General features: G+C 35.5%; 1 protein-coding gene across 1 annotated transcript in view; it reads right to left on the reverse strand.

The window, feature by feature from the left end:
• Nucleotides 1-25,588, reverse strand: part of TBC1D8B (TBC1 domain family member 8B) — a 56,543-nt gene extending 30,955 nt beyond the window's left edge. The window contains exons 1-7 of the mRNA XM_082717353.1: nucleotides 25,286-25,588; nucleotides 8,906-9,016; nucleotides 6,188-6,306; nucleotides 5,454-5,679; nucleotides 4,332-4,572; nucleotides 1,422-1,629; nucleotides 350-517 (exon numbers count right to left, since the gene is read on the reverse strand). Of these exons, the coding sequence (XP_082573479.1) occupies nucleotides 350-517; nucleotides 1,422-1,629; nucleotides 4,332-4,572; nucleotides 5,454-5,679; nucleotides 6,188-6,306; nucleotides 8,906-9,016; nucleotides 25,286-25,415 (1,203 nt within the window). The 5' untranslated portion in view covers nucleotides 25,416-25,588. The remainder of the gene's footprint in view (nucleotides 1-349; nucleotides 518-1,421; nucleotides 1,630-4,331; nucleotides 4,573-5,453; nucleotides 5,680-6,187; nucleotides 6,307-8,905; nucleotides 9,017-25,285) is intronic.
• Nucleotides 25,589-25,857: the final 269 nt, after the last annotated feature.

Consider the following 25,857-nt stretch of genomic DNA (forward strand, 5'->3'; position numbering starts at 1 on the left):
AGAGGAGAGTCTTTTTTAAGGCCTTACTGAATTCCCAAATAGTCTGGAGTTATTAAAAGCCATATTACATGAAAGTATAAGATGTATATAACTGAAATACTGCAGATATATAGTCAAGAAAGATCAGATGATAATAATTTTTAAAATATAGTTCCTAAAGAAGGATAAAGTTCCTAATTCTCACTTCTGCTTTAAAAAGTGACTTAGAGAATGTAATTTCTTTGGTTTTAGTCTTTAAAAAAATAAACCTAAGCATGAATAGAAAAAGTACTCTGAGTTCCTTTGGAAAGAATGGAGCACATGAAAGAATTTTTTTGGAAAAAAAATGATTTGATTGCTATATAATTACCTCTGTGCTAATATCGTGATACTGACTTGAAGCTGCCCCACACTTGAGTCTGAGTTTTGTCACCAGCTGCTCAAAATCTTTAACTTCACTGAAGCGAAAAGCTGTTTTTCCTTTGATGCTAATGATGACAGATTTGCTGGAATCATTTGGCTTATCTATAGCTAAGACCTGGGGGGTGAAAACATAAATGAATCACATTCTCCCTTGTTGCTAACGCTTTCAGGCAAAATATGTTTTAGCTTAATCTTTTGTGGCTAAGGCTTTGATCCATAGTATGACTTATTAAGAAATAGACTTTGGGTACTAGCTGCACCAATGACACAAGTAAACTCAGTGAAAGTTATTACAATTCTCAAGAAAAACGCTTAATTAACATGTAGCCTTAAAAAATGACAAGATAAATGTAAAAATTCAGCGCTACAATGCTGACAATCCATTTCTAACCTACATAAAAGCTATCAATTATATTCTTTTTGACTATGTCTCTCTCTCTCTATATATATATATATATACATATACATATACATATACATATACATATAGTCTTTTTGACTATATGTCAATAATCTAAGTATTTATGTCATAAATGTCTGGCCGATCATGTTCCATCTCGAGTAATCCTGAACCCTTATCTGATTTGTAAATTTTTAATTTTTTTCTATTCTCACTTTTAATGAAAGCTATAATGCTCTTATCCTAGTATTCTTATCCTAAAGAATAATACTGAACTTAAAAAATGAATATTGGGGCACCTGGATGGCTTAGTTGGTTAAGCATTTGACTCTTGATTTTGGCTCAGGTCATCATCTCAGGGTTGTGAGATCAAGCCCTGCATTGGGCTCACACTGAGTGTGGAGCCTGCTTGAGATTCTCTCTCTCTCTGCCCCTCCTTCCTCCCTCCCAACCTGCTTGTTTGTGTTCTCTGTCTCAGAAAAAAAATTCTTTAAAAAAAAAAAATTACTAAAATGGTGGTGCATATAGAGTTTTCAATAATTTACAGTTAAGTGATATTTTATTCTTTGAAAGGTAGCATGTTCAAACTAAAATTGCTATGTAACCAAATTTGTATTACCTCTCGTAATGGAATGATTACACTATGTTGATTGCCATCCTGGCTAGCAAAGCAGATATAGTTTTCTGAGATACACATTTTTCCATGAGTATTAAAATGGCTGAATGGTACCCATAAGAAACACTCATGTACTTCTTTCAAAGTCTCTTCTTTGGGGAGCCTAAAAAAAGCACTGAACTGCTCACTGTGGGCTCGAATTTCCAAACCTCTGCAGAAAAGAAAAAAGAGGGTTCAAATAATGACTTCTAAAGAGCACACATGCCCATATTGATTAATTGAAATGTACTTTAAAGCAGAAAGATTACACACTACATGCTATGTTTTTCAACAAATTATGTAATGGAAGAAACACATGGATTCATAACAAATATATTTTCTTTGTTCCCTTTTCGAATTTTGTTTTATTACTAAATACAATGCACAAAAGTTAGAGATGATGTAGGACTTTAAACCATCTGTTAAGGAGTGATTTGCTGGAAGATTTTTGCTATATTATTGTACATTCATAATATGTGAATATAGTTAAAACCAGTATTAGCAAACAACTTTTATATGTGGTTATCAGATAATCAAGAGTCACCCAGTTTAAACAAAATAAAAATGAAAAATAAAAAAAGGAAGAGAAAAATTAAAAACGAAAATTTACAGGATCAAAATTTAGACAAGAAGAAAAATATATAAAAATAGTATTAAAATTAAGTGAAACAAACATTTAAATGAAAGTTTAAAGAAATCCACACTAGCAGCAAAATTAAAAGCATTGCTTGCACAGTACTGGGCACCGGATAGGTGTCAAGAAATAAAGATGACTTGTTAACTGATATATAAATATATGAATAAAAATCAATTACTTAAAATAGTATAATTTTTCTAGAGGCAGTAAACACTTGTGTTAAGCAGCAATGCCATCTGGGGTAGTAAGTAAATTATGCAAGTTCTAACTCAAAGCAAACACAGTTAAAACCAAATTCATCCTTCCAGCATATATTATTTGAATACGTGGTATTTCATCATGTCTTTCAAAAGAATTCTGATTAGCAAAAAACCACATTAATTTTACCTCACTTAAGTTATAATTTGGTGGGTTAGTATTATTTTAAAAGCAGAGGACTGCTTATATAAATGAAAAGATGTCCATGATATATTATTTTAAGGTGGGGAGAAAAGGAGACTGTGCAATAATATGTGATGTTTAGTTCCAATAATGCTTTTTGCAAATACTTTTTATTTAATGCATTAAAAAGCCTGGAAGGATATACTACCAAACGTAACCATTGCTAATGTGTTTCTATACTATTTAAGTTATAGAAGAAATACATATTTGTAAATAAAGGTAATAAAAGGTAATAAAGGTAATAAAGATACTCAATTTTAGAAAAAAGTCATTTGTAGGCTAAGTCTAAATAAGTTATTGTTCTTTTTAACTTACTAGTAAGAAGGATTTAGATATATATGATTTTCAATAGGCTCTCTTAAAAATACACATAGACAAAAGTAGATTTCCTATGTCATTTAAATACAGACTTGGTAATGAATGACTCATTGATAGATGGCTTTTTAAAGGATATTCTAAGGGAAATAAAATGGCTAAAAAGTTTATGTTTATGGTGGCCAATCAAGGAACAAACTACAAAAACGAAGGCTCAACTATAATATAACATAAACTGAATTCCTAATCCTCACAGAGTTCTATTTATAAATGATGCACACTGGGACCTTTAAAAAATTCACCTTGCTGATCTATTTTCCAGAAAAGCAGACACACTCACAAAGAAGTCCTTATGTATACATATTTTAGAAAATGGTTAGAAATAGGCAAATAGAACAACTATATCCAGTTAGGGTTATGTAGTAATCACACAACCCTCTAGGTCACTTGTTCTGGTCTATCCATAGGACTGCAACTTAGGTTCCTCTTAGTTTCTCATACAGTCTATAGCCTCATGCTCCTTGCCAGAAGAATCTGTATTCACTAGCTATTTCTAGATCCTCTCTTCTCTCCCTCTCCTTTGGCATGCTTATTTCAGTCAACTGTTCTGAGTGTTGAGCAGTATGAAAGGGCTCTGGTCAGTTTCAGCAAACCAAATATAGTGGCAAAAAGCTATCAGAGATACTTCTCATGCAGGCATTAATAATGATTAACATTTATCTAGTGTTTTATATTTTACAAAGTGTTCTCACATGTTACATTGTTCATTCCTCACAAGTGCTCTGTGAGGTAGAAATGATTCATGAGGATACTAAGGTCCTGAGAGATAATGACTTGTCCAAGTGTTGTTATACTCTTATTATAAAGCCCATGCTCCACTGACTCCACTAACTTGCCTCTTCATAAAAAATTATGCGGTCTAGGGGCACCTGGGTGGCTCAGTTGGTTAAGTGGCCAACTCTCGATTTCAGCTCAGGTCATGATCTCAGGGTTGGGAGAGTAAGCCCCAAGTCAGGCTCTGCACTCAGTATGGAGCCTGCTTGTCCCTCTCCCTGCCCCTTCTCCCCATACATAAATAAAATCTTTAAAAAAATGATGCTGTCTATGAATTATGTTTAAAAGTAAACAATACATTTTACAATATCAGATCTGAAACTGTTCAGACTACTCATAGAGAAATGTATACTAACCATGCATATAAAAATCTCTATATTTCTAAAAGCACTCCAGGGAAAATCCTATTGGGATTTTGATAAATAATTTTCAATCCTAACTTCTACCACTTCATAAGATTAAACTTTATGGAGGGACTACTATTTGTGAAATGCATATGTTTAAACTAAATAAATACCCCACACATCAATGATTAAGTCCAAAGAAAGATTATCATATAACATAGAACAGTTAACTTTTAATGATAATCAATGTTATGATTCTTTGGTAAAACAATACTTAAAAAGTGTTAATCAAGCTTTGAATACCTCTTGGTGATTTGTAGAGGATCATCAAGGATTGGGTCATTAGCAAAAGTTTCCTTATCAAAAAGTCTCTTTATAGCATAGTTTGCCAGCTGTTCCATAAGAAGGTATGTTTCATTAATATGCAAAAACATTGAAAAGTAGTGATTCTCCCCTTGGGAACACACATGAATACTCTCTGTTAGTATAACATTTGAAGTCTTTTCAAGTTTTGAGACTGCATCCCAGGAGATAATGAGTTTTACTGCAAAAAAGAATTATAAGCAGATATGATTAAGTTTTTCAATATTGATTAATGTTTATCAATCAGGTCTTTTAAAATAGTTAACTACTTGAAAAATGCTATGAACAACTAAAATACTTTAGACTTCAAGGTTAGTTAAAATTCTGAAGCATAAACATGAACATAACAATAGTTGATGATTCTAGGAACAGATACAATTTTTTTAAAAATTATTCTGATTTTTTTTAAAGATTTTATTTTTTTATTTATTTGACAGAGAGAAATCACAAGTAGACGGAGAGGCAGGCAGAAAGAGAGAGAGAGGGAAGCAGGCTCCCTGCTGAGTAGAGAGCCCGATGCGGGACTCGATCTCAGGACCCTGAGATCATGACCTGAGCTGAAGGCAGCGGTTTAACCCACTGAGCCACCCAGGCGCCCCAATTATCCTGATTTTATATTTGAATCTGTTACTTTACATATTTGCATAATCACTGTTGTAAAAGCTATATGTATGCTCTTAACATTACTGTCTGATTCTTCTTTACAACGGTGGGCCATTAGATACTATGGTTACTATCTTATACTGTATTTCTAAAACAAGGATTAAAACATGAATTGCAGAGAGTCGAGAGTTTAGAACAAGACAAAGAAAGGAACTATATGCCAGGTCACCATCATTATTTAATATTCATTCACTTCTCACAATATGCAAGGCATTCTACATATACTTTCAGTAGCTCCTATGTTAAGGATTCTTTCTCTAGATGAAGTGAACTTTTTAATGTACAGTTTAATTACTCTTAATATCAATCCTATTGCTTTATATACAATCTAACAATACTACAGAGTTGACAGGTCAGTCAGCAAATTCAAAGTCATGATAAGCAACAGAAACCACTTACTTTCTGATCCCAACAGAAAAGAATAGAAGCTCAGAAAGTTGGTGCTAAGATAGAGCCAACCCTGACAAGGAACCCGTCCTTTCCAATAACTGCATGAGTAATAGGTCACTAACTTCTCCTGCTCTGGTAAACCAAAACATTTTTCAAATTTCAAAAGGGCTTCTCGAAATTTCTCAGGATCATCTTCTTTTGCAAAAGAATGTTTTCCCTCTTCAGCAATCAATCCCTAAAGGAGGTAAAATATTTTTTTAAAAAATTAATTATTACTTACTAATAAAAACACATTTTATGTATTTAAAAAGTTCACTAAAAACAACTGTGTATGTAAACACTTCTTTTAGGACAGAGGTGAGAAAATTTTCTTTAATTAGGTAATTGGATTTTTTCTAATGCCTCACAAGGAGCTACTACAAATATGGGTGCTAATTTCTTTTTTTTTGGTGCCGAAACTCAGGATCGAAGCTGCTAAATATTTTTTGAGTGAAGGATTCATCCAAACTCCAAATTCAGGAAATACTGAAATGAAAATATCCCTAAGAGCACTCACAAGGGCACCAAAAACTAATTACTGACTTTGTAATTTCCTTTAGCACTGATTCTGACATTCCTATGTGTATTTCTGCCAATCCTGAAAGGTGTCAGTAAAACAATGACCTTTCCCCATGGCCTTTGATCCTAAAATAAGAGGTTCAAAGATTTTTGTATTCCACCTACAAAATATATCCATCACTTACTCTTATCTTTCCTTGTACAAAATTAGTAATATCTTCATTTGAATCAAACACAGATAAGGTCTTCATGATATTTTGTTCCAACCAATCCCAATGTTTGGTTATTTCCTCTCTGTTGGCTCCTGATTAATAATGAAAGATAATAAAAGATTCAAGGGAAACTCCACAACAAAACTGCTCTTGATATTTACAAGTTCAGTTTAAAAAGAAATAAAATTATATTTGCTTGTTTTCAGAAATGATGATCATAAAAGAATAAATATATTAATTACATTTATTCTCCTCTTCATCTGTATATGTAGGGATAAATACTATTTTTTATTATAAACAAAAGACTTAAATATTTAATGAAAGGGGAAAAAAGTAAACAAAACTCATGAGAAAAGATATAAAATTCTGAAAACAAGATGCCAGTAACTGGTGCCTACAGCAACCAATACTTTTTAAGAGAATATACAGTTTGCCAGAACATAAATATATAATTTAATCCATAGCCTTCAAAAAATACAGTCAGTATTGTCCCTATAATCTGTGTGACTGCAAACAGCATCCACATCACAATACTATGTACACTGTGTAAAAAATATGGATTTCAACTGTGGCAACTCTACTTATCTTAGAAGGTAAAGCTTTTGTTCAGTCACCCTTTTCATTAAAAGCCCTAGTTAACCTAAAGAAGTTTCATCAAAGAGGTTAGAAACCCTATAGCAAGTAAATCCACGTGACTGCCAGATCAGTGTTAGGTAGGTAGCTTGTCAAGGGTTAAATATTACAGTTAGCTCTGGGTTGCTTTGGCTTAAACAGCATAACATGTTTAAGATCTTAAGGCATTTAAGATCTCCCCAGCATTGTAGATTATAAAAGATCTTTAAGATATTTTTACCTTTAAGATATCCTTTAATAAGGGGCACCTAAGTGGTTCAGTGGGTTAAACCTCTGCCCTCGGCTCAGGTCATGATCTCAGGATCCTGGAATCGAGCCCCACATCCGGCTCTCTGCTAAGCAGGGAGCCTGCTTCCCCATCTCTCTCTCTCTCTGCCTGCCTCTCTGCCTGCCTCTCTGCCTACTTGCGATCTCTTTCTCTGTCAAATAAATTAATAAAATCTTTAAAAAAAGAGAGAGAAAAAAAGATATCCTTTAATAAGATACCTTTAAAATCTCCCCAGCACTGTGGATTATAAAAATCTCATTCAAAAGGAACATCTTGGCTCCTTGGTATGTTTTATGATACATGGAAGTGATACATTAACTGAAACTGCAGAACTGCCTATTTCTTATACTCCAGTAGAAACTGTATTCATGTTACTAATGTCACAATACCAAGTCTAATAACTTTCTTTAATGAATCACAAATAAAAGTCATGGGAAAATTTTAAGCCTTTATTTTGGTTCTTTAGGTATAAGGAAGTTGGTAATTATTATATTTCTTCAAGTTGGTAATTATTATATTTCTGCATCATGTTATATTGGGGGAATAAGTTATGTAATAGTCCCTCTTCTTTAAAGTAGAATGGATATTTTTCCCTGAATAATTTCTACCAACCAGATTTAGATGAGGTTACAAATGTCTCATAATGTCAGCAGGCATAATGTCATCTTCATTTAGTTTAAAGGTTTTTGTTTGTTTATTTTTTATTTGACAGATGGATATCACAAGTAGGCAGAGAGACAAGCAGAGAGAGAGGAAGGGAAACAGGATCCCCGCTGAGCAGAGAGCCCGATGTGGGGCTCAATCCCAGCACCCTGGAATCATGACCTGAGTAGAAGGCAGAGGCTTTAACCCACTGAGCCACCCAGGTGCCCCATGGTCTTCATTTAGTTTAAATGACATTCAATTTAAGAAAGCCAAAAGAAAACACTCACTGGCAATGCTTAAATAAATATATAGGGAGATGCAAAAGATAAGCCCCATCTTTAAAAATTCATGGTATGCTGTATGTTCACACATATGAACTATCTAGGAATTTACATGCTTTTTTTTAAAGCGTATCTATCTACTTGAGAAGAGAGGGGGAGATGAAAGAAAGAGAATAATGCAGTCTTTCAACATGAAAAAGGCCAGAAATCCAGGATTTTAATTTAAACCAACATTATAATGGCATCATAAGAGAAATAAACTGTCATTGTGGGTTTTTAAAAAAATTTTGAGTTGTTTTATTAGGAAGAACATCCTAATTCATTTTCTTTCTACTATGTATATAAATGTAGATCTGAAGTACATCAGCATAAATGAGAATGTAGCATTACCAGTAAAACATCTCTTTTATTTCAAGGATATAATGCCTTGTGTGAGAAAGTAGATGTGTAACTAAAAATGTTTCAATTTTTCAGACTTATACTTTCTTAGGGGACAATCTTTAGTTTTGGGCTTGATTCTCCTAATCTGAGTTATTACAGATGAAATGTGAGGATTTCTCATCTTCTCAGCGGTTGGGTGAAGCAGATGTAAGTTGAAGAAAGGAATCCTATAGCAGTAGTGCTGACCAAAATTTGCTGGAATACATGTTTCAGGTCCCTCACACTAATGGATTTTTAAAAAAAAATTTTAATAATCTGTAATCCTTCTTTCCTAAACAATTAGATATCTGGCTATTCTCTTAATGTAGAGTTACATATTTAACTCCTTTCTAAATCAAAACTGGGGAGTATAAATACATGTAAATATTCAATTTCTTAGTATGCTTATTTGTTTGGATTACACATTTTAAAAATTGTACTCACCACATGCAATTGACAGGTAAACTTGAGAATCTGGTGTCTGGTGTAGGATGCGAAATGGAGCAACTTTAGCAGTAGAATCTAAAACTGAATCAAGAGTCCCAACTAGGAGTCCTGTTGTAATAAAGAGACCGCTAAAATAAAGATTTTACAAAACATAAAGCCAGTATCACTTCATCTAAAAACTCATGGATTAATCTTTTTAAAAATTTCTAGCCCAGAGTTTTCCTTATAAAGATTTTCTTAAAGAAAAAATATCTTCAGACCAATACGAGTAATCCTTGAGAAAATTATCTTTCAATTAAAAAAAAAAGTCAGGTTCAATTGTATGAATATCACTGTATATTTACAGCACTTGTATATATCCTTTATAAGGTTGTATATATAGCAGAAAAGAATGTAGATTCTTGTACCAGAGATTTCCTGGGTTTGAATACTGGCTCTGTCACCTGTGCCAAATCGAATCAGCTGTACTTACTTTTTCTTCATCTTCATTTGTAATACAGGGGGTTAAAATAGACCTTACCACAAAAAGTTGTTGCAAAGAGGAAATGAGCTATTATTACATATGAAAATTAGAAAAATGTTTACCATATAGTAAAGCACTCAATGTTAACAAATACTATAATTATATAAGAAAATCTTGGATATTCAAACAAGGTAAAACCTTGACTAACTAAAATGTATAAGAAGGGGATTTTCTTTTTAACAATTCTCAATTCCTCAATTCAGAATTCAAGGCTTTTGATCAATTAGTTCCAATGCATCATCGGATTATATCTCCTACTCTTCCCTAGAAAAATGTTTGGTGCTTTAATAATCAACTAATTTAATTTCTTTGTTAAGAGTCTTTGCTAAGCAATTTTCTTTTTACCTATGCATGCTAATGTAAGTCTTCTAGTTCAGTCCATAACCCAAATTCTACATTTTCCTCAAGACCTACTTCCCACATAAAATCTTTTGTGGCAACCCCAAGCAATAATACCTTCTCTTTTTCCTGATTACTTTGAACACTTAAAATCTATACCATAAACCTAGCATTTTGATTATTAGGCTAGTTATTAAAACTATTTCTAAATGTTTCACGTATATGAATCTAGACTCCTTATCTAGATTATTAGTTCTCGGAGGACAATAATCATGTCTCCTACTTCTGGGTTTGTACTCCATCTACCTTTCAACATGTTGCTAGGCACAACAGGAGCAAAATTTCAATGGGATGACTGAAATATATAAAACTACCTTCCCTTGATTGATTGAGTGTTGGTGTTGTTTTATAAGGCATTTCTCTTTAATTTAGCATAGAGATTTGAGAAAAAAATTTAAACCAATTACAAAATAGGCTTTTGGCTATTTTCCTATTCCTATCTTTACTCACTTAAAAGGAATTAAGATTACAAGCAAGCTTTGAATGAGAATATAGGTAGGTTGGCAGATGTGTGGTAGAAAGTTATAATGAGCATTGAGGGAGGTGGTAAATTAGAACATTAGGTGGTAGAATAGAGATACAAAGAGAAATCTGGCTCAGATGAAAGGAAAGGTTAAGAGTGTAAATGTAAGAAATCAGTAAAAAATAAAATCAGGAGTCACAAATGCAGCCTAATATCAATTAGCAATCTGACAGAGAGTTTCATGGATTTTTTTTTTAAAGATTTTACTTATTTATTTGACAGACAGAGATCACAGGTAGGCAGAGAGGCAGGCAGAGAGAGAGGGAGGGAAGCAGGCTCCCTCAATCCCAGGATCCTGGGATCATGACCTGAGCCAAAGGCAGAGGCTTTAACCCACTGAGCCACCAGGCACCCCTGATAGAGGGTTTTGATAGTGGAGGTAAAGTATCAAGATTTTGGCAATGGCAACATGTACAGATTACAGAGAAAAAAAGTCATCTGATATGAAAAATGTTCTGGTATGAGTGGAAGAATTTAAGAAACAGAAATAAGAAAATCCAGATAACATTATTAAAGAGTAGGTGCTGGGGAAGAGAGAATGGGAATGAGGAGGAGAGACAGAGGAGGTGATTATATTTCATCTAATAATCATGGAATTCCTGGAGGGTTTAGAGAAAAAAGAAAAAAATAATTCTATCACTTTCAGCATGAAAAAGAGACTGTGAGAAATTGGATTTGGCTAAAAGATGAAGGATAAAGAAAGAAAAGTAGAAGCTAAACATTGCAGATAGCCTCTTCAGAGCAATGTGATTGAAATTATTCAGGAAATGCAAAAAAAAAAAAGGAGACTGTTCTCAGTTTGAAGACCAGAAAGGGAAAATATTCAGAAGAAAGATAAAAGAATAGAAAGAAGAACCAAAAAAGGTAACTCTCCTCAAAATCAAGTGTATGAATGTCTGTGTATATAAATATACATATAACAACTTGACAACATTGTCAAAATAAAGGAATTATAACTTTAAATAAAAGCACTTATCAAACTGAACACCCAAAGAACAAATAATCCAATCAAGAAATGGGCAGAGGACAAGAACAGACATTTTTGCAAAGAAGACATCCAGATGGCCAACAGACACATGAAAAAGGGCTCCCCATCACTCGACATCAGGGAAATACAAATCAAAACCACGATGAGATACCACCTCACACCAGTCAGAATGGCTAAAATTAGCAAGTCAGGAAATGACAGATGCTGGCAAGGATGCAGAGAAAGGGGAAACCTCCTACACTGTTGGTGGGAATGCAAGCTGCTGCAGCCACACTGGAAAACAGCATGGAGGTTCCTCAAAAAGTTGAAAATAGAACTACCCTATGACCCAGCAATTGCACTACTGGGTATTTACCCTAAAGATACAAATGCAGTGATCTGAAGGGGCACGTGCACCTGAATGTCTATAGCAGCAATGTCCACAATAGCCAAACTATGGAAAGAACCTGATGTCCATCTACAGATGAATGGATAAAGAAGTGGTGTATATATATACAATGGAATACTATGCAGCCATCAAAAGAAATGAAATATTGCCATTTGTGATGATGTGGATGGAACTAGAGGGTATTATGTTTAGCAAAATAAGTCAATCAGAGAAAGACAACTATCATATGATCTCCCTGATATGAGGAAGTTGAGATGCAACGTGGTGGGTTTGGGGGGTAGGAAAAGAATAAATGAAACAAGATGGGATCAGAAGAGAGACAAACCATAAGAGACTCTTAATCTCACAAAACAAACTGAGGGTTGCTGGGGGTAGTAGGGTAGGGAGAGGGTGGTGGGGTTATGGACATTGGGGAAAGTATGTGTTATGGTGAGTGCTGTGAAATGTGTAAACCTGGTGGTTCACAGACCTGTACCCCTGGGGCTAATAATACATTATGTTAATTAATTTTTTTTAAAGCACTTATTAGGGGCACCTGGGTGGCTCAGTGAGTTAAAGCCTCTGCCTTCAGCTCAGGTCATGATCCCAGGGTCCTGGGATCGAGCCCCACGTCGGGCTCTCTGCTGGTCAGGAAGCCTGCTTCCCTTCCTCTCTCTGCCTGCCTCTCTGCTTACTTGTGGTCTCTGTCTGTCAAATATATAAATAAAAATCTTTTTTTAAAAAATCACTTATTAAACAGCATTGTTTTAGCTGCTGGAATTGCCTCCCAAGAATTTAAATTCTAAAAATTTCAAAAAAAATTTTCAAATTTATAAGGAAAATCACTTATTTTGCCTTTACCACATTTTATTTTAAGATTTCATTTATTTATTTTTGCAAGAGAGAGAGAGAGCACAAGCAGGGGGAGAGTCAGAGAGAGCGGGAGAAGCAGATTCCCTGCTGAGCAGGGAGCCCCAGGTGAGACTTGATTTCAAGACTCTGAGATCTGAGATCATGACCTATGCTAAAAGCAGACACTTAACTGAGCCACCCAGGCACCACTGGCCTTACCACATTTTAAGTAAAACTAGCTTAAATTCTATTGCCTTACTTACATACACTAGAAAAAATAGTATTAGAACAGGAGAAAGAGCAAAATGGTTAAAAAAAAAAAGTATGCCTCAGCTGAAAAATAATGGTGGGAGAGTGGATGTGTGAGGAGGCAGAAAAGAAAGGAGAGGCCATGGATAATCATTCCTGAGTAATGTAATAATAACAATTAGTTCTATGCTAGAAAGTTGTGAGACTGGGGACAACCTAGTCAAAATCACTGACAAGAAAGGTCATTTTTTCCCACCACCAGCAGCAGAAATGTGTTCACAAGATTATAAGTGTCTTACACTATGTAGAAAGGAAATTGTTCAGTTTTTGTAAGTACATTAAATCAGCCAGTTAGTTTAAAGCTATTCGACAAATAATTTGGAACCTAGTGCTAGAATATATTTCTAGTCATTTGGGGGAACTCTTCTAGCTCATTAAGCTATAATCATCATCAAGTCCTTGCAAGTCAATCAGGAATTAATATGTGCCAATGTCTGGGTTGTAAAAGTACAAGAAAATAAGCAGTTAACTTTGGGTTGCTTTTCTACGTACATAGAGGTTTATTATCTGACAGCCTGGGCATCCAAGGTCATCAATCAGCTTATACATGGGAGTTTCTGTAGCTATAGTAAATTGAGAAGAGAATAGACACTGTCATTATTATGACAGAACAAGAGATTAAAAATTATAAAGAAGTTCAAATCATCCTTTGAATGTCTACATTGAGTAAGGTACCAATGCTCTAGAGCCTGGTAATGTCTATGGAGTTTTTGGTAGCATCCAGCCATACAAATAACACCAAGCCTCTTAAGGATATACACCATCACAATACTGTTTATTGAATGGCATAGGAAGATCACAAAAAAGCAAGGTCCCACCATTTTTTTAAATAGGCTATTTGCAGGTAATGATTATTGCTCATGAACCAATTCTTTTTAGCTATATAGAGATAAAGCACAACTGAGCTGAAAAATACCCTAACAGGTCATGTAGTCCAACCTCTAGCATATTCTATAGTATCTCTGATTAAAAAGCCTGGCTTATTCCTTTAGAACTCCAGAAAGTTTACTTTTCTCTAGGTAGACTATTGCTTTGGTGGGATTTTCTATTAATTGGAAAGTCCCTAAACACTACATCAAAAACTTATGGTGTACTATATGCTGGCTAACTAAACACAATAAAAAATTGGAAAGTCCTTTCTAAAATATGAAAGGATTTATATATCCAAATATTATAGTCAAGGCTAGCTTCATGGGCTTGTGACCTGTCCAAAGGGCTCCATGCTCAGAAAGGCCCCTGCTTAGTTTAATTCTCTGCTGTCTATGTCTTGAAATTCTCAATTTTTGAACAAAGATTTCTGAATTTTCATTTTGCACTGGGCCCCACAAATAAGGTAGGTGATCCTAGTTATAGTGGTTATCTCTAGGCAGAGGGATGATGGGTGATCATTATTTTTTAATACCTATACATATTGTTGCAAACTTTTACAATGAACATTTTTTATCTTTAAGATAAAAAAATAAAGCTACTTTTTACACATTTTTAAATAAGAAAAAAGAAAGTTTTTCTTAGAATAAATAAAATGCTATTTCCTGGGTAGCATTTGGGACCATGCAAAACATACTCTCTATTGAACACGATGGGTCTTCAAATACTATGATTATTTTATAATTATTCTGTCTTCCTTGCTTATTCTTCTCTTCTCCTAACTTAAAATATTCCTAGTTTTTTTCATTTGTTTGTTGTATGAGATTGTCTGGTATGTGAGATTTTTCTTCTATCATTCTCTTAACATACCTATTTGTCAAAGTCTCTTATAAAATGTGGCATTCAAATCTGAATGTCAGATATGGTCTGAATAAAGGCAGGTTTTTTATATTGTGGGCTCCAAGTTTCTATTAATGTAGTCTAAGATCATACTACCTTTTTAAGCCATTATATCACATTACATGTGATAAGCCATTACATCACATTATATTAAACCTGTTATTGACTAATCTACTTCAATCTATTTCACAAATACAAGTACCAACCCAGGTATTCTCTGTCCTGTACAGTTGATTTCAAAAAAAACCCAAAAAACAAAAAAACAAAAAAAACACCTAAATGCAGTTTACACTTACCCATGTTGAATTTTATCCCACTGATGTCAACTGAGCATTCTAACTTGCCCAGGTATTTCTGAATCTTGATTTTATTTTCTATGACAGTGATTCTCAACTGAAACTTCAAATTTGAATCATTTGGAATTTTTGAAACTATTCAAGCTCAAGTTTCAAAACTACTAAAGCCCAGACATTCTAATTTAATTTATTTGGGATATGGTCTGGGTGTTCTGTTTTTTTCCCTTAGCTCTGTATTATTAAATTTTTCAAATGTAAAAAAATAATAGAGGAAATAATATATTGACACTTATTTGTGCCCATCACCTAACTTCAATAATTATGAACATTTCATCTATCTTCTGTCATTTATCCCTCCTGGGGTCATTTAGTTTGTTTTAAAAGGCTCTCAGTTGAATATAAGATGCAGTCAGTGTTGAGATAACTGATCTATGGTGTTAATTGTCATTTTCAATTTTTTTAAAAGATTTTATTTATTTATTTGACAGAAAGAGACACAGCAAGAGACAGAACACAAGCAGGAGGAGTGGGAGAGTGAGAAACAGGTTTCCTGCAGAGCAGGGGATCATGACCTGAGCTAAAGGCAGATGCTTAATGACTGAGCCACCCAGGCACCCTGTCCCTTTTAAGTTTTAGACATTTGCAAACTTGATAAAATTTTTTTAATTGTTTAGATTGTTTATTTTTTTTATTATGTTCAGTTAGCCAACATATAGTCTATCCTTAGTTTTTGGGGTAGTGTTCAATGATTCATTAGTTGTGCATAAAATTTTTTAAAAGATTTCTTTGTTTATTTTGGGGGAGAGAGAGAAAGAGAAAGAGATAGCAAGTGGGGGGAGGGGCGGACAGAGAGAGAATCCTGAAGCAGACTCTCCACTGAGCGTTTTGGGGGACACGGAGGCTAAATCCCAGGACCCCACGATCATGACCTGAGCTCAAATCAAGAGCCAGCCACTGGACCAAATGAGCCACCCAGGTGCCCCAAACATTTCTTTTTTGTATTACGTCAATGATAATGACAAACAGGTAGGATCCCAAGAGATGAGTGTTGGAGAGGCTGTTAAAAAACAGCCACAGCTTGAAGATGGTTCTCATTATCTATGTACTAATTTCAGACACTTCAGTTTGACAAGTGTCTCTTTCTGCTTGCAAACTAGATTGAGGGCACTGTGTAAGGCAACACTGCTCTAGTTGCAAAAGAGTCATTTAAATGAACTTCTAAATTACTACCAAGATTTTATTTCAATTCTACGTAAAACGTGTGATTATAAATCTTGGCCATAGAAATGACTGCTAGAACTTTATAGTGGATTCTAGATCTTGTCATAAATTGCCATGTTTTCAAAGTCAAACAACTATACCTTTACTGAATTTTTTATAATCTCAACTTCATTAAATGTTAATGAACAAACTAATTAGTAAACTGCCAACACACTTAGTAGAAAATACATTTCAAGAAGAGAAAATTAGTGTTCTCAGTGGAGGTTATGGGTATAGTTCGTTCTACTGCTTTTGCTACCAGAACTAAGCCCTTAAAACAGGACTGTGAATGCTTATTTTAGAATAATCCAATAGCCACAGTTGGCATTTTCAAAGCTGCCAACTTTACAGTAAGAGCTTTGGAAAACAGTTAATAAAAATAACTCTTCTTTGTCTTGTTTTCCCTCTCCCTGCATTCTTTTAAAGACATTTACTTGAAAACTAGATATACAAATGATACAGCACTTTATTTATTTTTTTTTAAGATTTTATTTATTCATTTGAAAGGCAGAGATTACAAGTAGGCAGAGAGGCAGGCAGAGAGAGAGAGGAGGAAGCAAGCTCCCCACCGAGCAGAGAGCCCGATGTGGGGCTCGATCCCAGGACTCCGAGACCATGACCTGAGCCGAAGGCAGAGGCCCCAACCCACTGAGCCACCCAGGCGCCCCTATACAGCACTTTAAATAAACATTACTTAGAGGATCTAAAGCTGACCCTAATCTTGGTTAGTATAAAACGAGAGGACAATTAATACAATGATTAAAAAAAATCAACAAATGTGATCGTTTTAAAACTTCACTTTTTTATACCGGAGCAAGGGAGGAAAAAAAAAAAAAAAAAACAAGACCATCTAGACTGGAGTTGAAAGAACAGTGGGGACAAAAAAACAAAAAAAGGTTTAATTCTCAAGTACCTTTAATTCTCTATCTCAGGTTTTCCTATTCTGTAGATGAGGGCATTCCTTTTAACAACCTTTTCTAGTTGCTCAGGGCATTATTTCTTGAGTCTTATATTTCCATCCACAAATAAATCAATCTGGAATATTTGCTGTGTTCCCAATGACTGCCATTTTCTTTCTTTTTTTTGCTTTTACACTATCATATAATTTGTTCTGCTTAGAGTGTTCTCCTCATTTCTCTCTATCATACCACATCCCAGATTTTATTAGTTTCCATATTTGGCTGATTTAATTCAAAAACAAACAGAAACTGCTTTTTGACAAAATGCTTTTCAGATGTCAGGTTGGAATACTGCCACCAGAATACCACCTATTGTTATTAATCACTGCTTTTAGGAATCCTTGTATTATTTAACAGGACATCTGATAAGCATACTTCACACCAGAACTGGCCTTGGAAAATTGTGTTGGGGGTTTCAAATAACCCTCATTCATGACTTTAAGTCACCAAAATCAGGCAGATATCATTACTGACTACCCCAGTAATTACGTATTTGCTGGTTTACTTGGTTATTATCTGTCCCACTAAATTATGAATTCTGTGAAGGGAGAATTTCTGTTTTATTCACTATATTTGTATACCCAATACTCAGGACAGTAACTAGCTACTACTCCATTTTTCTGTTTCTCTTCACAGCAAAATTCCTAGAAAGAATTATATATATTCACTCTGCCTCCAAGTATCCACTTGGCTTCATATGCTCTAGTCCCTCTGGTCTCTGCTATTAGGTCATCTTGAAAAGGTCTTCCTAGACCAAATTTATCTAAAATACCAACCTCCTCCCCTATCACTACAGCTTATTTTATATTTCTTCATATGGCTTATTACCACCAGCCATGTATTTTTTATTTGCCTCCCTCAACTAGAATGTTAGCCCCATGAGAATAAGGATTTTGTTTTGCTCACTTGCTATTATCTCGAGCACATAAAACAGTGCTTGTTTTTAGAAAGCACTTGGTAAGTATCTGTTAAATGAATGTATCCTCTACAACCACCTATGGAATTTACTCTTATCTTTTGTGCTTATATAGCAGCAGCAAAAGGTGGAAAACTGGGCAGATTTTCTAAGGTAAATGTAATATAAAATACATGTCATAGTTGTACTCCAACAGGGTAAACATTATACTGCCATTTATTTTATTATTGGTTTTTATTTTATTTATTTATTATTTATTTATTTTATTTTATTTATTTATTATTAGTTTTGGGCAGCTTACTTTACATCCATAGTCCTTCCACAACTGCAACTGTCCACGAGAAGCATGGGTTTTCACCAGCTGAATCATTTCTATTCAAGTATGTTTTGAAAACTATAACTAATGTGACTCAAGTTATATGTATTCTTCAATATCACTCAGTAAGACAAGTGGTGCTTTTATCTGTAGAAGTACTGTTGGAGAACTTCCACGTTTTGGCCAATCATAGATCAAAATGAAATGTTGCTGTGATATTTTATTCTACTACATGTATATCATTCCGGTTATAAATAATAAATGCATAATCACTATTATACCAAAATTATTGAATAACTATCAGTGTTTTACTTTCATAGTGGAATCGTTGCAGATTGAACATATTCAATGTTAGTACTCCAAATCAATTTCTGTATACAACATGGGAAAAGTAAATACAGGGAAAATAATATAAATATAGATGCTCCTTTGGCCCTACAGAAAATGGCACTCCATTAGTGGATAAATGAATATCAGATGTTTATATAGTTGCTCACAAGTTTTAAAACTCATTTGACTCTCAGAACAGTGCTGTAAGGTAGGGAAGACAAGTTTTGTTCCCATTTTACAGATGAGGAAACAAAGCCTTTATAAAACAATTACAGGTCAATAGAGACATAAAAATATTAAATAAGGGAAAACAAAGGTAGTAGGGTTAATGAGGCAAGTGCAGTCAATGAACTCAGTGGTGTATTGATGTATTTATGGATGTTGGCTTGTAGCTGACTTATTACAAAAAGAATCCCATAGGGTAACCCCTGGGAGGGCAAAGTACACCATGCTCTGTTCCCTCCCTGGAACATTTTGATCCATGTGAAATCAAGTAAAAAGTTATTTTTAAAGATCTCTTTAAATGATAAAGGTCAGCTTTGCAGGGGGTTTGGAAAAATGAAAGTTGGTCAATGTCATAATTTTTAGTCTTTTTTTTTTCATTAGAATGAAAGCCACTTGCTAGCAAATACCAGCTTCCTACTTACATTATAAATTTCCAATATCTTAGCCAAAAAAGCCCCTCTTTACATAATGCACATCATCTTTATTATTTTAATTTAACTTTTGAGGATTGAAGATTGAAGATCCTAAATGAATGTAAGTAGTGTTTTCTTGTATGCTTATAGAAAGACCTCAGAAACAAGCAAGGGAGGGGAAAGGAAGAGAGAACAAACGGTGTTATCAACAGGTAACTAAAAAAACTCCTGAGGCTTATAGTTATGCAATCAATAATCCTTCCACTACTACCAAGAAAAAGTGGTAACAATGATCATCTTTCGCATGGTAAGACCACCAATGAAGTTCTCACTCAAAACCACACAGATGGATCTAGAGGGTATGATGTTAAGTGAAGTCAGATAAAGACAAATACTATATAAATTTCACTCAAATGTGGAATTTAAGAAACAAAACAAATGAATAAATTAATAGAGGTGAACAAAAAACAAGACTCAAATACACAGAACTGGTGAATGCCAGAGGGGAGGTGGGTGGGGGATGTGTGAAACAGATAAGGGGAATTAAGAGTACACTTACTGTGATGAGCACTGAATAATGTATAAAATTGTTGAATCACTCTATTGTACACCTAAAACTAATATCACACTGTATGTTAATTATACTGGAATTAAATATTTGTATTATTATTTTTTAAATTTAATTTAATTTAAAAAAAATTTTTAATAAACATATATTTTTATCCCCAGGGGTACAGGTCTGTGAATCGCCAGGTTTACACACTTCACAGCACTCACCATAGCACATACCCTCGAATTAAATATTTTTTTAAAAAGAGATCTTTATTACTTTTTATTTTTGTAGTTTCAAGTTTTTATTTAAATTTCAGCTAATTAAGATACAGTGCAATATTAGTTTCAGGTGTAGAATTCAGTGATTCATTACTTACATATAACATCTAGTGCTTATCACAACAAGTGCCCTCATTAATAGCCATCAGCCATTTAACCCACCCCCCTGCCCACCTCCCCTCCAGCAAGCCTTAGTTTGTTCTCTATAATTAAGAGTCTGTTTCTTGGTTTGCCTCTCTCTTTTTTTTCCCCTATGTTCATCTGTTTTGTTTCTTAAATTCCACATATGAGTGAAATCATACAGTATTTGTCTTACTTGGGCTGACTTTATTTTGCTTAGCATAATACTCTCTAGCTCCATCCACATCACTGCAATGGCAAAATCTCATTCTTTTTATAGCTGAGTAATATTCCATTTTACACACACACACACACACACACACACCACAAGTTCTTCATCTACTCATCAGTTGATGGTGGACATTTGGGCTCTTTCTATAATTTGGCTATTGTTGATAATGCTGCTATAAACATCAGCGTGCATGTGCCCCTCTGAATCAGTATTTTTGTATTTTTGGGGTAAATACCTAGTAGTGCAATTGCTGGATTGTAGGGTAGCTCTATTTTTAACTTTTTGAGGAACCTCCATACTGTTTTCCAGAGTGGCTGCACCAGTTTGCATTTCCACCAATAGCATAAAAGTGTTCCCCTTTCTCCACATCCTCGACAACATCCGTTCCTTCCTATGTTGTTAATTTTAGCCATCTTTAAAGTACACATGAAAAGAAAATAATAAAGTACACTTGACCCTTGAATAACATGGGTTTGAACTGTGCAGGCCCACTTATACGTAGATTTTTACCCATACATACAGTGCAATGATACAAATGTATTTATTCTTTCTTATGATTTAATAACACTCTCTTTTCTCTAGTTTACTTTATTGGAAGAATACAATATACAATATGCAAAATATAGGTAAATTTACTATTTATGTTATTGGTAAGATTTCCCGTCAATGGTAGGGTATGAGTCGTTAAATTTTAGGAGTCAAAATTTATACGTGGATTTGTGACTGCACATGGCAGGGTGGGGGTGGGGAGGCCTGTCATGTCTAACCTCCACATTGTTCAAGGGTCAACTGTAATTTTTTACTTGATTTCATGTGCATCAAAATGTTCTAGGGAGGGAGTAAAGGAAGGAAGCACACGGTGTGATTTGTCCTCCTGAGGTTTGCCCTATGGGGTTTTCTCTTCAATAAGTCAAAATAATATTTATTAATTTACAGTGTGTGGGGGGGTTGATATTTCCTTATCTAAAATGTGATATCATGGCCACCATTTGCGTACTCTCGTCCCAATAATAAAGCACCTGGGAAGCCAAAAATTTTATCAGATAGCTCCTTTGTGAACATGGAATGCAGGCATAGTTTGCTAAGAAAAAGTGAGAACATTTTCAGAGATGGGCTCCTTGAGCTGGGAGTGGGGAAAAAGAGAGAAAGCCTTATATTTTTGACAGATGGTCATTAAGAAATTCTTTAAAAGGCTACCTTATTATTATGTGTGTGTATAATTATGATGAATCATTTATATGGTGATTTGTTAAGCTTATATAAATATCATAAAACATTTTGAAATGGAAAGCTCATTTAAAATGTTACTTTGTTCTAGTTTTTACATCTGATTTAATTCCAAAGTAATGGTGCCAAGATGAAAGAGGAGATAAGAAAACAGAATGTCTAAAACTTCTCAATTTTAATAAATTTTACTTTTTAGTTTTGTTCTACAATCCCCAAACAAGATCTACTGAGGGAGATTATCAATCTAACACATAAGAACCTGCTTACACTTTTCAGATATGGAATATTCAAGAATAGTCTCAACAAATAATCTAAATTAAAGCTTCCTGATTGTCAGGTCTTCCTAATTCCCATACATTAGAATGCAGCCTCATAATTCCACTCATGTAGTAGTTCCAATCTACCAAGCAGAGCAAATTGTTTATTTCTGCTTAACAATCCAAATATGCATACATTATTTTCAATTACATAAAGCCAGTTGCTAAATTTAGATGCCACAGCAAAGTCATTATCCTTATCAGCCAGGAGGATCAAAGGATAATGTAAGATACCTGCAAAAATCCAGATGGGTGAATTACTTCTCTAGATGTAAGAAAATTACTTTATCTATAAAATAAGTTTTATGTATAACAAAAATTTCCACAAGATATCCTACCCTGTTGTGAACCAGGACAATTAAGTAAGATAAATTAGCCAAATAAGTAATCTACCAGATATTCATTAGAGATGTTTCAGAAATTTAGAAAAGGACCTTGGAGTTCTAACTTACATATCAGTCTCCTGTTATAACCACCCTAGAGTTCTCTGCTGCTCCAATTCCATTATTAGAAAAAAAAAGAGTCAACTAACTTCACCAAGTCATAGCTCAAGTCATTACATTGCTGGTGATTATTGCCAATTATCACATAACAATGAAATAAAATCTTAAAGAAAGTATAACTATTAACATTTCTAGATGGTTATTATCTCCATTAAACAGAACATATAAAGGAATCATTTAAAGGGGTAGGACATAACTTTGAATTTCAGCAAACAAAACAGACAAAGGCAAGCTTATGCTGGCACCCAGTCAAACTCCTGTGAGAGCTAATCCAAATGTGGATTTGCAGTAAAGCATAGCAAAGCTCTTGGCTTCACAATTTTAAGTAAGAATACAGTAATTGAGCAGTTATGAAAATCAGCATACACTTTTCCTCTGGAACAAAAAGAACCAAACAAACCTTAAAAACACCTCTGCTCCTTTCTGACCCATTTTGCTTACTTTACATGGAATATAGTGGCAGCACTTATGTGGAAATTTCAAGCATTTTGAAAATACCACAGGTAAAACAATCAAGCAGACAGACACACTGACCACATTAGGGGTTATGGCTATTCTCAACATACACGTGTGATAGAAATCTTGGTTTATTTCTGCAGACAAATCTCTTATCCTACAGATATGCATTTGAAGAGTACATGGGAGTGGGTGGAATAGAGAAACTGGTGCTACTGGCCCATGTTTTAAGAAAATATGTCAAATGAAAAACTAAAAACAGAAAACAAGGAATGATTATTTAAAGGAAATTTGCAACAAGTGAAAAACTATTTCATACTACATTACACTGATCTGATTTACCTATTATTTTTCAGGAACACAGTTGTATGAAGTGAAATATACTTCTCTGGTAATGTGAACAAGAGCACCATAAAAATTCTGGTCAAATAAAATGGGGAACCAAAATATTGTGCTGTAACACAGGGCTATTAAGATCTATTTTAAATATACTCTGATCTGTTCTCCATGGACTGAAGAGGGTAAATTGCATCACTTGGTATTTATCAAGATTGATTTTCAACTGTTAATCTGGAAAATATATCCATCTATTAAATGGAAAGGATCCTCTGCAAAATAACACTTGTAATTAAAAAAAAATCAGAAAATGACAAAGCCTGAAGTTTAACAAGGCAATTTTTGTTGCCATATTTTCAAGGGGGTCTTTTTAGAAGTTGGATGAGTTGAAGAGATCTTGCAAAATAAAAAAAAAAAAAATCCTGTAGAACCCCAGAATTCTCTCCACCTCACCTTGAAAAGGAAAGAACAGCACACAGTTATCAATATCTTAACAATATATATTGATTTGGCACCTATTACCTTTCATTTCATCCTTTCAGTTCTGTTGAGGTAGACATCATTTCACAGAAGAGGAAAAGCTATGCCATCTCCTTCATAAATCTTTACACAACCTTTCAGTTATTTGGTTCTAATTATAATTTGCCTGTTTACTAGTTACTGATTATAATTATAATTTGCCTGGTTTACTGGTTACTTGCCTCTAACCCGACCCTCTCCCCCCTTATCCAGATAATGAGCAATGAATTCAAAGGCGGGGAAGTGAATCCTAATTGTCTTTGTACAGTAGCATTCCATGTGGCACACAGCAGGCGTTTTTGGTTGAATAAATTAAAGAATTTGTCGAATGCCATTCAACAAGACATGAGGACGGACTAAAATGCAGATTTTTGTATTCTTCCCTCTTCCCGCAACATCACGCTGCCTAAATGAAGTCTGGCCCACCACTTCAAGGCCACAATACCAAACTGCAAATTGTCACCAAAAAGAGCTCTGCGTTCGCCCATGTCCAAAAGTTTGAATACCTCCGCCCCAGACGGAAGGTCTCAAAATAAAATTCTCTGAGGCTTTCAACACTTGACCAAGGGACAGTTCTGGATTTGCAAATCAAATCACCGAAGGCAGGGTGGATTTTAGGCGGCCAGAGTTAAACTTCCATTTGTTTCACCGGTTTGCTTACGGTCGTGGCTTTGAAAGAAAGGGCAGCTCCAAACCCCGGAGAGGGAAACGAATTACGGAGGTTACTCTGAAATAAGATCCCAAGGACTAAAAACGGGGTGACAAAGTAAAAGATGCTAAATTTGGAGAGGTCAGCAATTCTGAGACCTATCCCTCGCCCCTCGCCACTCCGACCCGCTCACCACCCCCCTTCTTAATCTCTCATTTGAAGCCCATCCCTCAGGATGTGACTGGGGCTCCTCCCTTTCTCCTCACCATCCTCCCCGCCCACACACACACGCACACCACACACACCCGCACTCCCCAGGACGGTGATTATTGATAGGGAATTCTGTATAAAAAGTTAAGTCCACAACTGCGAACTGGCCCCTGTCACCAGCCTCAATGCTACCTGTCGAGGACTAACACTCGTCATTAGCCCCCTCCCCCGTGGGAAGAGACCGGGCAGGTACTTTGCTTAAAATCCTCTTCTCCGCCTCTGATTGTTCTTCCGCCTCAAAAAGGACCCCTCCAACCTCTCCTCCTCCCACCCAAAGAGCAGTGGCTCGCCCGGGGAGGCACTGTCAGGACTCAGGGAGAGCGGCGGAAAGGTGGTGGCGGGAGGAGAACCCCAGCCCCTCCGCCCGGGGTATAAAATCGGGCGGCGGGTGGCGACGAGTAACAGTTTTCCCTCACCGCCTTTTAAGTACCAGCGAGCACGGCCCCGGGGTGGGTGGGGGTGGCCGCAGCTTACCTGTGAGACCCCCTCCTCCTTCCTCACCGTAGCCCCGACGCCGCTGCAGCACGAAGTAGTCGTTGGATCTTTCCATCAGCCACAGCTTCAGCGCATTTTTCAGGAGCACTTCCTCAGGCTTCAACCACATCGCGAACTTTGTGCCGCCCGGCAGCAGCGACCCAGATGCCCTCCTCACCTTACCCTCTGCCCGTGTATTTCCCTCTACTTCTCCTCCCACCAAATCTTCCTCAGGCAGCAGCGGCTTGGGTTCAGGTTTTCCACTTCCCCCACCCCTCCCTTCTCTCCCACGTAGGCAGAGAGATTGCCAATTCCCTCCTACAGCTCTACCGCCCGACTGGGAAATAGTCCCGCTTCTTTGCCTCCTGGGAGTTGTAGTTTTCTACTCGCTTTTCTGTGCTCAAACAATGAGAGCTAGGGACTACATTTCCCACAATCCACAGCGATGAGAACGGGCTTGGGGGTGCTTTCAAAGAGCGTCCCGCCACCGCTTAAGTGTATTTTGCCTATCGTTTAAAGAGGTTTTTATTCAAGTAAGTGAGCCCCAGGTATGAATGTGTTGTTTCTTCCCA

The sequence above is a fragment of the Mustela nivalis genome (assembly GCF_964662115.1).
Source record: "Mustela nivalis genome assembly, chromosome: X".
Classification (NCBI taxonomy): Eukaryota; Metazoa; Chordata; class Mammalia; order Carnivora; family Mustelidae; genus Mustela; species Mustela nivalis.